Source organism: Stenella coeruleoalba (genome assembly GCF_951394435.1).
Source record: "Stenella coeruleoalba genome assembly, chromosome: 2".
Taxonomy (NCBI): domain Eukaryota; kingdom Metazoa; phylum Chordata; class Mammalia; order Artiodactyla; family Delphinidae; genus Stenella; species Stenella coeruleoalba.
The window spans coordinates 44,022,309-44,038,895 of NC_137147.1; the positions used below are offsets into that span (position 1 = coordinate 44,022,309).

Sequence of the window (16,587 nt, forward strand, 5' to 3'; positions counted from 1 at the left end):
CCTTGTCTTGTTCCTGATCTTAGTGGAAATGCTTTCAGTTGTTCACCATTGAGGACGATGTTGGCTGTGGGTTTGTCATATATGGCCTTTATTATGTTGAGGAAAGTTCCTTCTATGCCTACTTTCTGGAGGGTTTTTATCATAAATGGGTGTTGAATTTTGTTGAAAGCTTTCTCTGCACCTATTGAGATGACCATATGGTTTATCTCCTTCAGATTGTTAATATGGTGTATCACATTGATTGATTTGCGTGTATTGAAGAATCGTTGCATTCCTGGAATAAACCCCACTTGATCATGTTGTATGATCCTTTTAATGTGCTGTTGGATTCTGTTTGCTAGTATTTTGTTGAAGATTTTTGCATCTATGTTCATCAGTGATATTGGCATGTAGTTTTTTTCTTTGTGACATCCTTGTCTGGTTTTCGTATCAGGGTGATGGTGGCCTCATAGAATGAGTTTGGGAGTGTTCCTCCCTCTGCTATATTTTGCAGGAGTTTGAGAAGGATAGGTGTTAGCTCTTCTCTAAATGTTTGATAGAATTCGCCTGAGAAGCCATCTGGTCCTGGGCTTTTGTTTGTTGGAAGATCTTTAATCAGAGTTTCAATTTCAGTGCTGGTGATTGGTCTCTTCATATTTTCTATTTCTTCCTGGTTCAGTCTCGGCAGTTGTGCATTTCTAAGAATTTGTCCATTTCTTCCAGGTTGTCCATTTTATTGGCATAGAGTTGCTTGTAGTAATTTCTCGTCATCTTTTGTATTTCTGCAATGTCAGTTGTTACTTCTCCTTTTCCAGTTCTAATTCTATTGATTTGAGTCTTCTCCATTTTTTCTTGGTGAGTCTGGCTAATGGTTTATCAATTTGGTTTATCTTCTCAAAGAACCAGCTTTTGGATTTATTGATCTTTGCTATCGTTTCCTTCATTTTTTTTCATTTATTTCTGATCTGATTTTTATGATTTCTTTCCTTCTGCTAGCTTTGGGGTTTTTTTGTTCTTCTTTCTCTAATTGCTTTAGATGCAATGTTAGGTTGTGTATTCGAGATGTTTCCTGTTTCTTAAGGTAAGATTGTGTTGCTGTAAACTTCCCTCTTAGAACTGCTTTTGCACCCATAGGTTTTGGGTCATCGTCTCTCCATTGTCATTTGTTTCTAGGTATTTTTTGATTTCCTCTTTGATTTCTTCAGTGATCAATTCGTTATTAAGTAGTGTATTGTTTAGCCTCCATGTGTTTGTATTTTTTACAGATCTTATCCTGTAATTGATATCTAGTCTCATATCATTGTGGTTGGAAAAGATACTTGATACAGTTTCAGTTTTCTTAAATTTACCAAGGCTTGACTTGTGACCCAAGATATGATCTCTTCTGGAGAATGTTCCACGAGCACTTGAGAAAAATGTGTATTCTGTTGTTTTTGGATGGAGTGTCCTATAAATATCAATTAAGTCCATCTTGTTTAATGTATCATTTAAAGCTTGTGTTTCCTTATTTATTTTCATTTTGGATGATCTGTCCATTGGTGAAAGTGGGGTGTTCAAGTGCCCTACTATGAATGTGTTACTGTCAATTTCCCCTTTTATGCCTGTTAGTATTTGCCTTATTTATTCGGGTGCTCCTATGTTGGGTGCATAAATGTTTTCAATTGTTATATCTTCTTGGATTGATCCCTTGATCATTATGTAGTGTCCTTCTTTGTTTCTAATAGTTTTTACTTTAAAGTCTATTTTGTCTGATATGAGAATTGCGACTCCAGCTTTCTTTTGGTTTCCTTTTGCATGGAATATTTTTTTCCATCCCCTCACTTTCAGTCTGTGTGTGTCTCTAGTTCTGAAGTGGGTCTCTTGTAGACAGCATATATACGGGTCTTGTTTTTGTATCCATTCAGCCAGTGTGTGTCTTTTGGTGGGAGCATTTAATCCATTTACATTTAAGGTAATTATCAATATGTATGTTCCTATTCCCATTTTCTTAATTGTTTTTGGTTTGTTATTGTAGGTCTTCTCCTTCTCGTGTTTCTTGCCTAGAGAAGATGCTTTAGCATTTGTTGTAAAGCTGGTTTGGTGGTGCTGAACTCTCTCAGCTTTCGCTTATCTGTAAAGATTTTAATTTCTCCATCAAATCTGAATGAGATCCTTGCTGGCTAGAGTAATCTTGGTTGTAGGTTTTTGTCCTTCATCACTTTAAATATGTCCTGCCAGTCCTTTCTGGCTTGCAGAATTTCTGCTGAAAGATCAGCTGTTAACCTTATGGGGATTCCCTTGTATGTTATTTGTTGTTTTTCCCTTGTTGGTTTTAATATGTTTTCTTTGTATTTAATTTTTGACAATTTGATTAATATGTGTCTTGGCGTGTTTCTCCTTGAATTTATCCTGTATGCGATTCTCTGTGCTTCCTGGACTTGATTAACTATTTCCTTTCCCATATTAGGGAAGTTTTCAACTATAATCTCTTCAAATATTTTCTCAGTCCCTTTCTTTTTCTCTTCTTCTTCTGGGACCCCTATAATTCAAATGTTGGTTTGTTTAATGTTGTCCCAGAGGTCTCTGAGACTGTCCTCAGTTCTTTTCATTCTTTTTTCTTTATCCTGCTCTGCAGTAGTTATTTCCACTATTTTACCTTCCAGGTCACTTATCCCTTCTTCTGCCTCATTTATTCTGCTATTGATCCCTTCTAGAGTATTTTTAATTTCATTTATTGTATTGTTCATTGTTGCTCGTTTCATGTTTAGTTCTTCTAGGTCCTTGTTAAATGTTTCTTGCATTTTCTCTATTCTATTTCTAAGATTACCTATTTCCTCTTCATTTTTTAGGTCTGGGTTTTTTTTATCTTGCTCCTTCATCTGCTGTGTCTTCTCATTTTGCTTATCTTACTGTGTTTGTGGTCTCCTTTTTGCAGGCTGCAGGTTCGTAGTTCCCGTTGTTTTTGGTGTCTGTCCCCAGTGGCTAAGGTTGGTTCAGTGGGTTGTGTAGGCTTCCTGGTGGAGGGGACTAGTGCCTGTGTTCTGGTGGATGAGGCTGGATCTTGTCTCTCTGGTGGGCAGGTCTACGTCTGGTGGTGTGTTTTGGGGTGTCTGTGGACTTATTATGATTTTAGGCAGCCTCTCTGCTAGTGGGTGGGGTTGTGTTCCTGTCTTGCTAGTTGTTTGGCATAGGGTGTCTAGCACTGTAGCTTGCTGGTCGTTGAGTGAAGCTGGGTGTTGGTGTTGAGATGGAGATCTCTGGGAGATTTTCGCCATTTGATATTACGTGGAGCTGGGAGGTCTCTTGTGGACCAGTGTCCTGAATTTGGCTGTCCCACCTCAGAGGCAGAGCACTGACTCCTGGCTGCAGCACCAAGAGCATTTCATCCACATGGGTCAGAATAAAAGGGAGAAAAAGTAGGAAGGAAGGAAGGATGAAAGAAAGGAAGGAAGGAAGAGGATATAAAAAAAGAAAGTAAGATAAAATAAAGTTATTAAAATAAAAAATAATTATGAAGAAAAAAAGGTTTTTAAAAAGTAAAGGAAAAAAAACAAAAAACAGACGGATAGAACCCTAGGACAAATGGTGAAATCAAAGCTATACAGACAAAATCTCACACAGAAGCATACGCATACACACTCACAAAAAGAGGAAAAGGGGAAAAAATCATAAATCTTGCTCTCAAAGTCCCCCTCTTCTATTTGGGATGATTCGTTGTCTATTCGGGTATTCCACAGCTGCAGGGCACATCAAGTTGATTGTGGAGCTTTAATCCACTGCTCCTGAGGCTGCTGGGAGAGATTTCCCTTTCTCTTCTTTGTTCGCACAGCTCCTGGGGCTCAGCTTTGGATTTGGCCCCGTCTCTGCGTGTAGGTCGCCGGAGTGCGTGTGTTCTTCGCTCAGACAGGACGGGGTAAAAGGAGCAGTTGATTCGGGGGCTCTGGCTCACTCAGGTCGGGGGGAGGGAGGGGCACGGAGTGCGGGGCGAGCCTGTGGCGGCAGAGGCCGGCGTGACGTTGCACCAGCCTGAGGCGCGCCGTGCGTGCTCCCGGCGGAGTTGTCCCTGAATCACGGGACCCTGGCAGTGGCGGGGTGCACAGGCTCCCCGGAAGGGGGGTGTGGATAGTGACCTGTGCTCGCACACAGGCTTCTTGGTGGCGGCAGCAGCAGCCTTACTGTCTCATGCCTGTCTCTGGGGTCTGTGCTGTTAGCCGCGACTCGCGCCTGTCTCTGGAGCTCCTTTAAGCAGCGCTCTTAATCCCCTCTCTTTGCGCACTAGGAAACAAAAAGGGAAGAAAAAGTCTTTTGCCTCTTTGGTAGGTCCAGACTTTTCCCCGGACTCCCTCCCGGCTAGCTGTGGTGCACTAACCCCCTGCAGGCTGTGTTCACGCCGCCAACCCCAGTCCTCTCCCGGCATCCGACTGAAGCCTGAGCCTCAGCTCCCAGCTCCGCTCGCCCCGGCAGGTGAGCAGACAAGCCTCTTGGGCTGGTGAGTGCTAGTCGGCCCTGATCCTCTGTGCGGGAATCTCCCCGCTTTGCCCCCGCACCCCTGTTGCTGTGCTCTCCCCCGCGGCTCTGAAGCTTCCCCCTCCGCCACCCGCAGTCTCCGCCCGCGAAGGGGCTTCTAGTGTGTGGAAATCTTTCCTCCTTCACAGCTCCCTCCCACTGGTGCAGGTCCCGTCCCTATCCTTTTGTCTCTGTTTTTTTCTTTTGCCCTACCCAGGTACGTGGGGGGGTTCTTGCCTTTTGGGAGGTCTGAGGTCTTCTGCCAGCGTTCAGTAGGTGTTCTGTAGGAGTTGTTCCACGTGTAGATGTATTTCTGATGTATCTGTGGGGAGGAAGGTGATCTCTGCGTCTTACTCTTCCGCCATCTTCCCTGTCTCCTATAAGGCCTTCTTTTGCAGAACATTTTCTGTTGCAGAACATTTTCTGAGACTTAAGTTCTAAAGATGACACTTTGGGAAGTATCTTATATTACCAAACTCAGGTTTGGCTGCTCACTGCTGGAAAGCCAGTACTTGAGAAACAAGTGTTGGTTGGAAAGGAAAGGTTGCTTTATTCAGGAGGTTGGCACCCTGGGGAGAAGGTGGACTTGTGTGCAAAAACCAGCTCCAAAGATTCTGTTTGACCATCAGAGTCTTAAAAGGAGAAAAGGGAAGTTAATTGCCATTAACCATTTAGGGAGGGGATCAGAGTCTGTTATCTTTCACTGTGTGCAGACTTTCCTCTGATTGGTTGGTTGGTGGTGAGGTAACTGGGTGGTGTTCAAGGAATCTTGTGCTCAGCCTGAAGTTATCATCCTCCACCTGGGTGGGGGGCCTTAGTTCCTACAGAAGAACTCAAAGATGTTGTTTTGTATAGCTTTTGAGGAGGAACCAGGACGCTGCCCCATCGCTGCACTATTGTTCCTTTTTAAAAAAATTTTTTTAAATTTAGGACTTCCCTGGCAGTCCAGTTGTTAAGACTCTGTGCTTCCAATGCAGGGGGTGTGGGTTTGATCCCTGGTTGGGGAACTATGATCCCACATGCCTGCCACGGGGCATGGCCAAAAATTTTATTTTATTTTATTGAAGTATAGTTGATTTACAATATTGTGTTAATTTCTGCTGTACAGCAAAGTGATTCAGTTATACATATATATATATAATATAAATTCTGTTTCATATTATTTTCCATTATGGTTTATCCCAGGATATTGAATATAGTTCCCTGTGCCATACAGTAGGACCTTGTTGTTTATCCATTCTACCTGCAATAGTTTGCGTCTGCTAATTGCAAACTCCCAATCCATCCCTTCCCCACCACCCTCCCACTTGGCAACCACAAGTCTGTTCTCTGTGAATCTGTTTTTGTTTCATGGATAAGTTCATTTGTGTCATTTTAGATTCCACATATAAGTGATATCATATGGTATTTGTCTTTCTCTTTCTGACTTACTTCACTTACTATGATAATCTCTAGTTGCATCCATGTATTATTGTTTCTTGATTGTCACTCCTTTGATTCTGCATTCTCTCACTTCCCTGATTAGCAACTGTTTGAATCTGCCTTTTAGAACTCAGGGAAGGTCAAGGAGGCTGAATGAAGCCTATTTCCTACAAAAAAGAAAGAGAGGACATGGAAAGTATTTGTACCTGGGAGGGCCCCACAGGGTCCTGCTTAGTTTCACTTGCAAGGGAACACTATATAAACCACTATTGTTTATTGAGCAATTATGTACCATAGTTCCTATGTTACCTTCACATCTGTAAGGAATTGAAGCATTATTACCAATCTGTTTTAAAGATAAGGAAATACCTGCCCATCCATTTAACCCAATGGATCTAAATAGCAGAACATTTCCAGAATGTATGCAGAAATCAAACCCTGGGATTAAAAAATGTTCCCTTCCAAGTTTTCTCAGAAAGATATAACTATATAATAGGAACCCCAAATCTGTGAACTGTGCTGTGATGATACCCAGTTTACTGATCTATAGCAAGTTTCCATCACGTTAAATAACAATTTTGAGGACTCGGCAAGTTCCCAGAATTATGTATAAATCTCATCTTTAACCCTGAACTTCCTCAAACTAATTTGAGAATTTTTGGAGATATTTTTTCCTTGTAAGGTGGAAATGGTTAAAGGTATGTACTAAAGAAATCAACCCTAAAGGATAGGGAATGGAAGATTAGAAAAGATGCAGTGGAGTCGAGTCAGGTCTAGTCACAGAAGAGAAGATGGAAGCTAGAATCACAGGGCAGAAAGAACACGTGAGTGGTTAGGCCATCCATTCCCGTCTCCATGTGGGGCCATATACCTCAAGTTCCAAGGGAACTGTGTTGGGAGAACCAAAACCAATGAGCACAATGTGGAATTAGTTACTTGTACCACAGAGGCATACAATCAATACAATCCTTTAGTTGAAGGATTTCTCAAAGCATGGAACATGGATCACCTGCAGAGTCATCTAGGTTGTCCATCAAGTGTAAATTCCTGGAGAGACCTAGAACTAGAACATCAGCCTCTGTTGATGTGACTAAGGAATCTGCATTATAAGCAAAGCAAACACCTCAGGGCACTCTGATGTTAGCTCAAGTTTGAACCTGGAATTAGGCAAAAATGTCCATTATACTTCTCTAATAAGAATAGCCTTGATATTCAATGAGAGCCTGTTTAGAAGCTAAAAGAAGGAAGCAATGCTTAAGAATAGTCCCTTTGGGCATTCCAACACATGTCCCACAATTGGCAGTGGGCATTCAAGGGGCCACAACAGGTTGAACATAATTTTCTTAGGCTTACAGCTTTGGCAGCCATAACCACTGTGGTCTCATTTTGCCACCCTTGGGCACATTTTGTGTCTCTGGGAGAGAAAACTTGCTTCTGCAGCTGTTTACTGAGAAACCCACTACAGATATACAAGTCGTCATTTTTCCCTCTGTTCCCAAAGCCACATTTCCTAATTTACATTAAAAAGTCCTTGTAATTAAATAACTAAAAGTAAGACCCGAATGAAATTGAAGTCATGGTTAAAAACTCATTTAAGTTTGGAAAAGATAAACCTCCAAATGTTAAGTGTTTCTCTCTGGGTGGTGGGATTATGAATTTCTTACTTACCAGGTTTTAAGTTTTTTACAATGGACTTCTACCGGCTTTTATTTTGGTTATAAAAGTTTTTGTTTTCAAAAATACTTTTTAAAGCAAGTAGATTTTGAGTTCTTATAATAGCATTCTATTCTTTAAAATAGCATTCTATGCTTTCAGAAAGTGTATTCTATTTTTTCATCCTCATAGCAAAAATAGACAATCCTTAAGAATATGATGCTGTCTTGTAATCTTTAGTACGCTTATGTGTATGTTCTCTTTATCTAATGACAAGGGGAAGTGTGATTGAAAGAAATGACCTATGTTGTAAGACTTTGGAAAACATCTCAAGGTAGGCAAAAATTTGGGGATCCTGATTTTTATCTCAGTGACTAAGAAAATGTATAGTACTGTATTTTTCATTTTATTTTAGTGAGGTATAGTTGACTTACAGTGTTGTATTAATTACTGCTGTACAGCAAAGTGATTCAGATATATATATACACACATTCTTTTTCATATTCTTTTCCATTACGGTTTATCACAGGATATTGAATATAGTTCCCTGTGCTATACAGTAGGACCTCCTTGTTTATCTATTCTATATATAATAGTTTGTATCTGCGAATCTCAAATTCCCAGTCCATCCCTCCCCCATCCCCTCCCCCTTGACAACCACAAGTCTGTTCTCTATGTCTGTGAGTCTGTTTTGTTTCGTAGATAAGTTCATTTGTGTCATATTTTAGATTCTACATATGAGTGATATCATATATTTGTCTTTCTCTTTCTGACTTACTTCACTTAGTATGATAATCTCTAGGTCCATCCATGTTGCTGCAAATGGTGTTCTTTTTTTTCAGATATGGCTGAGCCATATTCCATTGTATATGTGTACTATGTCTTCTTTATCCATTCATCTGTCAATGGACATTTAGGTTGTTTCCATGTCTTGGCTATTGTGAATAGTGCTGCTAGGAACATAGGGGTGCATGTATCTTTTTGAATTAGAGTTTGGTCTGGGTATATGCCCAGGAGTGGGATTGCTGGGTCATATGGCAACTCTATTTTTAGTTTTCTTGAGGAACCTCTGTACTGTTCTCCATAGTGGCTGCACCAATCTACATCCCCACCAACAGTGTAGGAAGGTTCCCTTTTCTCTACACCCTCTCCAGCATTTATTTGTAGATTTTAAAATTATGGCCATTTTGACCCATGTGAGGTGGTATTTCATCATAGTTTTCATTTGTAGTTCTCTGATAATTAGTGATGTTGAACATCTTTTCATGTGCCTGTTGGCCATCTGTATGTCTTCTTTGGAGAAATGTCTATTTAGGTCTTCTGCCCATTTTTCAGTTAGGTTGTTTGTTGTTTGTTGTTGAGTTGTATGAGCTGTTTGTATATTTTGGAAATTAATCCCTTTTCAGTCGCATCATTTGTAAATTTTTTTTCCTAGTCTGTAGGTTGTCTTTACGTTTTGTTTACAGTTTCCTTTGCTGTATGGTACTGTAGTTCAATTCTAGGAATCACATTTTTCATAATCTAACATCTCTGAATTTAGTATGTATCTTTTAAAAATTAGTTTTGACATTAATTCACATACCATAAAAGTCACCCCTTCAAAGTATAAAACTCAGTTGCTTTTAGCACATTCAGTGTCGTGCAACCATTACTACTGTTACCGCAGGTCCGTGTGCCCGATGCACAGTGAGCGCAAACCAACCAAAGCGTTGGAGTTTGGAGCAGAGAAAGGTTTATTGCAGGGTCAAGCAAGAACGGTGGATCATGCTCAGAAAAACCTGAATTCCCTGATGGTTTTCAGGGACATGTTTTTATAGGCAAAATTTGGGATGAGGGCTGCAGGGTGTGTGACTTTCTTCTGATTGGTTGGTGGTAAGGTAATAGGATGGTGCTCCAGGAACCTTGCACTCAGCCTGAAGTTACCATCCTCCATCTGGCTGGGGCCTTAGTTCCTGCAGAAGTCAAAGATATATTGTTATATCCTTGAGGAGGAACGAGGATCCTGCCCTGTTGCTACACTTTTGTTTCTTGACTGCTTCTCCTTTGTTTCTGCATTCTCTCCCTTTCCTGATTTGCAGCTGTTTGAATCTGCCCTTTGGAACTCAGGGCAGGCTGAATGAAGCCTATTTGCTACAAACTAAAAGCTGTTTCACAACCCTCTTTGGTATATAGCTGGGAGTGAAAATGCTGGCTCATGTGGTAACTGTATATTTTATATTTTGAGGAGTTGTAAACTGCTGCTCCAAAGTGGTTGCACCGTTTTACAGTTCTACCAACAGTGTATGAGGGTTCCAGTTTTTCAACACATTCTCAACACTTGTTACTGTCTTTTTGATTTTAGCTATCACAGTGGGTATAAAGTGGTATTCTGTGGTTTTTAACTTGCATTTCTGTGATGCCTAATGATGTTGGGAATCTTTATGTGCTTATTGGTCATTTGTGTATCTTCTTTGGAAAAGTATTCAAATCTTTTGACCATTTTTTAACTGGGTTACCTGTCCTTTTCTTGATGAGTTATGAGTTCTCCATGTATTCTGGATACAATTGCCTTATTAGTTACATGATCTCCAAATATCTTCTCCCATTGTATGGGTTGTCTTTTTACCTTTTTTTTTTTTTTTTTTTTTTTACTTTTGAGAGTGTCTTTTGATGCACAAAATATTTTAATTTTGAAGTCCAGTTTATCTTCTTTCTTATGTTTGTGTTTTTTGGTGTTTAAGAAATCACTGACTAATCCAGGGTCACAAAGGTTTTACTCTGTTCTATAGTTTTTGCTCTCTGTCCATTCTGAGTTAATTTTTGTATATTGTGTCAGGTAGGGGTCTAACTTCATTCTTTTGCATGTGGATATCTAGTTATCCCAGCTCCATTTGTTAAATACTCTTCTTTCCCCATTGAATAGTTTGGGCACCCTTGTAAAACCGAGTGCATCCCACAATTGTAACTGGCTATGTTTTTCTATAATAACGCATCTTACAAATCATGGCATCTTAGATTTGTTAAAGTGTTAGAATACTTAATCCTGAAATAAAAGCCTATATAAATGTATATTTTGGGGGGGGGATGAAAAATCTATTTCCCTCAATACTAAGACTCCTTAAATATCAATGTGATGAGGAAAAAACTGTCAAATACCTTTTCTTATGAAAGACATACTAGTTTAAGGCTTGGAGGCTTACATATAATGCTATGTTGTTAAAAGTGAATGAAGATTGTCACAAAGGTAGCAATATGACTATAATGGCCATGCAGAAAATCCATTAATTCTACAAGCCAGGTTAAATTCTCCTAGAAGTGAGATTTATTTGACAGTGATGTAATGTCACAAATATAAACACCAATGGAATTTTTCAGATAAAAAAATTGAGGGCTTCCCTGGTGGCGCAGTGGTTGAGAGTCCGCCTGCCGATGCAGGGGACACGGGTTCGTGCCCCGGTCCGGGAAGATCCCACATGCCGCGGAGCGGCTGGGCCCGTGAGCCATGGCCGCTGAGCCTGCGCGTCCGGAGCTTGTGCTCCGCAACGGGAGAGGCCACAACAGTGACAGGCCCGCGTACCGCAAAAAAAAAAAAAAAAAAAATTGTGATTTTTCAGAATCTTGGTTTAAATAGGTATTGTGCAGAATATAAAACAATGATCAGCTCAACTGTCTGAGATCGAATTATAAGTTTGAAAAATGCAAAAGTCAAGTCTACTTTTACATCCTCTTCCTATCTAATGTCCTGATGAAGACAACGACTCACAAACATACTGAGATCCGTTTAATAGTTTCTGAAGATTTTTCCTGTAAAATGGCTTGTATTTCCACAGATATAACAGTGAAGAAATAAGCTTTTCAATTTGACATGAAATATAAAAGAAGTTTTACAAATATATCCATAAAATTTAACTGCTCATAACACTATACATGGTAAATATGACCAACCTCTTAGCTTCTAGACTATTTAAAACAGAGAAACAATATGTCATCTCAGCTAAAAAGAAACAACTTCCCTTTCATCGAGTTTATTTTTGTTTAGAAACAGTTAAGTAGAACTGGAAAAATACTTGCTTTTCCTTATCCTCCTCTAGGGATTCTGCATGAGGGTGAAAACTTGAGAGGATATTAGTTTTACTAAGAAGAAATACTGAACCTTCTTCTGTTTTACTGATTCAGTAATGCTTACATTCTTTTAAAAAGATCCTGGAGTTGTCTCATTGGTCTTCGACTGGGTCATAAAGAAATGATGACAGAGCTGTGCTCTCCTTCTAGCATTAAAGGAGGAACTTCATACCCTCAGCCTATGAAGGTTAAACTCTGGGGTTGTAAGAGCTACAGCCAAAAGAACAGCGCTAGATCCAGCTTAAAATCAAGGTTCTGTGGTTTGTCTATTAGAAATTCCACTGTTACAAGGCAGGATTGCATGAAGATAAGTTTTTTAGCCAGCATTGACAATGTTGTGATCATATATCCTTTCATGCAAATCCAAAGAACAGAATGGCTTTAAAAAGAAAAGATCAAAATCATAGAACTGCAGGTAACACTTCTATAATCTATGTGAGACTTAAATTAAGAAAGAGAAAACATGCTCCTTTTTAAACTCTCAAAAAGTGCCCAAATAACAATACTGAGCTCCCAAATGACAGGGGTTTGAATTTTTTTTTAATTTTTTTTATGTAAGCAAAAATAAAGCATGGAAGCTTTATGAAGAAAAGAGTTCTCCTCAACTTTGCTAATATAGTAGATGTAATAACTTAAAATAATTTCCCTACTGCTACTGGAAATAAATTCTACTACAATCATGTGTATGCCAATTCCTGGCATATTTCTGCATCCAGATTCATTCGTCTCCTTAAAGGAGCCCATCATTTTTCCAATGGCTTTCTCCTTTCTTTAAACCCTAACCCTGAAATTCTATAACCAGTTATGTCACGTGGCTTCCCTGAGGCACAAAGGTACCAAACTCTATAATTAACTATCGAGGAATGATAAATATGCTCTCTATTTATATTAAAAGATTTTAATTCTTTTGGGCTACAGTTAGGGAAAAAACCCCAGAAAGCTTAATACTCTGCAGTGTGAACTGTAGCCCTTCTTGCAAAAAGCGAAACCAAATAAGGGAAATGTGTTGCAGCATGCATGACCTGGCAGCACCGATTAGTAATAATAAAAACAATTCCAGACTAGAAAAATATTCAGAGTTGTATCCCATTCACTCTAAATCTTTTTTTTTTTTTTTTTTTTTTTTGTAATAAACTGGCGTAAACAACTGGAAAAAAAAACCTATGGGAATACATCATTGGAGCTCTTCTGGAAACCTAGTCACAAAAGGCATTTCAGTCAGGCTGAGATCAGGATAACTGGTCTGCGATTTCCTATGTGTACACCTGGGGAGTGGAATTTGCCCTTGAATGTATGTCAAGAAAGACATAAAAACAGACATAACCGCTGAGAAGTTACCTTTTCTGAACTGTATTAGTGTACTCTGAGCTAGAGTTCTTTATTCTCATTTTTTTCCAGAGAAAAAAAAAGTCTCATTAACCAAAGTTAGCAGATCTTACTAGCAGTGGCCAAGATGAGCCTGGCTTCCTTCTGCAAACGGGCCACCTTGCTGTGGTTCTTTAGACAGGGGAGAGGGGACCTCACTTGGAAGTCAAAGGAAAAGGTGTGGTGCTAACAGAGGCGCGGGGGTCACTGTTGCCCCTTCCAAGAGCTTGGAATTTCTACCCAAATTTACTAAAAAGTCAAACTTCTCAGGTTGGAAGATAACTATTTTGGGGTATATGTTGCATGTGGAACTACCAGACCTTGAACTACTATAGTCCTTGAAATAGAAAGTTATATCAGATGGTAACTTTCTGGAAAAAAAAAAGTTTCTGATAGGTAAAATCCAGTCTTTCTAGATGCAAGACTATTTATTTACCTTACAAGATGCTTTTTAGGGTTATCAAGACTCCTCAAACCACTTTCAAACCACATCGCAAGAAAAGGGACCGTGTGCTTCCTGTATCATTTTGTGGAGCCTAAGGCGGCACAGACTGAAAAGACATATTCCATCAGTAAAAGCTAATCGTGGGAGACTCTGGCTACACCAAAAGGCATTGGATATATTCTGGGCAATTTCATTGTCCTCTTTCATTCTCTGTCTGCAGGTCAAGCAAGCTATACAGAATTGAGTAAGCTATCAATGAGAGCACTGTGGTTGGATTTTCACAGCACTTAAAAATCACCAAAACAAAAACACCTCATAAACAATAATCTCCAGTGAAAAGTAAAGCTATTTGAAAACTGAGAGGATGAAATTTTTATATATTAAGTCAATTTAAGCAGCAGCAATCAAGACTGATAGATCTTATCACGTTAAGGAAAAGGGCTTTCAAAATGGGTTTGGACAATTGAAAATAGGCAAAATATTTGCTAGTAGGCAAACGATGGAAAAACCAATTCAAACAGGAATGCAGTAGATTAGAATCATATATCTTTACAAAGGTTAAAAAAATGCAGCATGAATCTGCAATGGTCAATTTAAGAGGATATTAATTTAAACATACTTGCTCCATGTGGCAGGAATCTATTTCATCCCAGCCAGCTCTGGTAGGCGCATGTCCTAAAGGATCTTTACATCACGGGAACAGTGATACACTGGTACTGAGCACAGAGGATGAACATCCAAGAAGTATTATTCAAAATGAAATGAAACTAACAGAGAGGGCTGGTGGAGCTCATATGAAATTCTGATTTAATTATTCCTCAGTAAACACTCATTTGCTCTCTTGAAATCAGTAATTTCAAATGCTCTCTGCAGATGTACCACTTGGTGTTGTGTATATCTAATGATCACATTTAAATTTAGTTTGATTTGCAAACATTTTCAAAACTTATAGGGCTCTGTAAGCTGCAAGGGAAGGTGACAGATGGCAGAAAGAGGGTGAACAAAACTGACTGTATTGTTGTAATATGTTGCTTTTTAAGTTCATGGAATTTTGGCTTTCTTAAGAAAAACTTAGGAAATTCCAACGAGTAGTTTTAAAAAGTAAAATCTTATTTTTAATCACTCTTAAATTATTCAGTGAGCAAGTAAACTTGATATTATATTACCTGGGCCATGTTTTCTGCTGCAACAATCACTCTCAGTTAATGAATTTTTAAGGGCAGCTACATTTTAATCAACCGAACAGTTCTGGCTATGCACGATGAGAATCAGGGATAGACCATGTCAGACCAAAGATAACAAAAGGCAGACTAAAAAGTTATGGGAAACTCTTTGTTTGAAATGCCAAGGTATTTGATGAATGTGTGTATAAAGTAATTAAATTCCACTGAAGTTAAAAAAAAAAAATGACAACATATGAATATTCCCTCCCCTCAAAAGAAAAATCAGAGAAAAGCCCCAGATTTCAAAACAATCACCTGTGCCTAAGGTCTCCTGTCCCCCAACATCATCTTATAGAGCTGCCCCTTTGGTATCTGGTCAGATTCTAACCTGTATCAAGTATTTCCAGATACGGCATGTCTAACAAACACCTATACCACACAGCACTGGTTTGCAGTTAAGAGCCAACAACTTTTGAGTAAATTTCTTCTACAGTTTTAAAATGGGATTTAAAGTCCTGTCCAAATTTAACAAAGAAAACTTGTTTTAAAAACCCCAAGGTTAAAACGAAAGTATGGCATTTTAAATCCAATTGTTACAAAGATATTATGGTTTAATTAAGCGGACTTCAATGAGGATGCTGCTATTTTGAGCATGCAACACACCACTGTTATCGTCGATGCCTGGCATGTTTCATCACCACGCCCTTCTTTTTTCCCAGCCTCAGGACCCCCCCTCCCCTTAATGAACGGTATTATAAAAAGGTAAAATCTAGAGTTAGTGGCAAAATCTTCACAGTAACTTGTTAATAAAGTCGTCGTCGATGGCTGTAAAGGGCATCAGTCAACTGGACCTTGGAAAATCAATTTGATGCAGTTCTGTTCCCCAAGCAGCTGCGTGGCACAGAAAGGGCAGGCAGCATGGAATGCGTGAGTCCCGTGAGGCAGCGGGATCTGAGACCAATATTTCGCAGACTTCTCTGAGCACACGTGTCCACACGGGGTGAAAGCATGAGTGGGTGGTCCCGCGTCTACATAAAAGCCCGCCTCGCAGCCGAGCCAGAGCGGCACGTAGGGGCCCACAGTCCTGCACATGGGACACTCCCTCTCGTTGGCCTCCGTGTCGCTCCGATGGCCCCAGTTGTGGTAGCCGTGCACGTGGCCACAGCTGAGGTACGCCCAGGGCTGCTTCTCCTCCACCACCTCTTTCCTGTTGATGCTGGGGAAGGCCAAGGTGTTGAGCCCCACGGGGCACTGTGGCCGGGCAGCGTTGATCTCCTGCCGCAGGGCTTCAATGTGCTTCTGGGTTGGGGTGTGAAAGAGGCCATCTGCTGTCCTCCAGAGCAGGGTGGCCCCGCACAGGTCGATGAGGGAGCCGTCCTGCAGGACGTTGGTCTCGCTTTCCACCTACAAGTTTGACAGACATGCCTTTTAAAAGCAAAATTTGACAAACCACGCTAACGTTTTTGTCCTCTTAAAGATCATCTCCGTAGTCAACACAGGGGGGCAGTTTATCCCATGGCCTTCCTGCAAAACAGGACTAGGTGGGTAACTCACCCTCCCTGAGCTTCCCTTTCCTCATCTGAACACTGGATGTAAATCACGTATGTGAAACACACAAAGCCCTGAGCGCGGATACATTTACTTTACGTGTTCAATTAATGTAGTGGTTATTTTAACAAACGTCACAAATCTCCTTAGATTTTTAGTTTTCCTCCTCAAGTCAACAACACAACTCCTCCTTGGTCTCATAAGGGACAGGAGATGTCCAGCGAGTCCATCTGGTGAAGACTCATGCTCATTTAGACCAGAGCCAATCCAGAAGACCCCTAGGGGGGCCCTGCAGTAAATACTATAGTGGTGCCAACGACTCTTGACCTTCGGCTTCACACAATCTATCATCTATCCTGCATTCCTAAGGTCTGGAGTAGAAGCGCTCACTGTGAGCTTTGGAACATCGTTTAATCCCAGCTTACC

At 40.2% G+C, this 16,587-nt stretch overlaps 1 protein-coding gene across 1 annotated transcript in view; it reads right to left on the reverse strand.

Moving 5' to 3' along the window:
* Positions 1-11,099: 11,099 nt before the first annotated feature.
* Positions 11,100-16,587, reverse strand: part of PELI2 (pellino E3 ubiquitin protein ligase family member 2) — a 208,911-nt gene continuing 203,423 nt past the window's right edge. Inside the window, exon 6 of the mRNA XM_079913650.1 lies at positions 11,100-16,017. Within this exon, the coding sequence (XP_079769776.1) occupies positions 15,451-16,017 (567 nt within the window). The 3' untranslated portion in view covers positions 11,100-15,450. The remainder of the gene's footprint in view (positions 16,018-16,587) is intronic.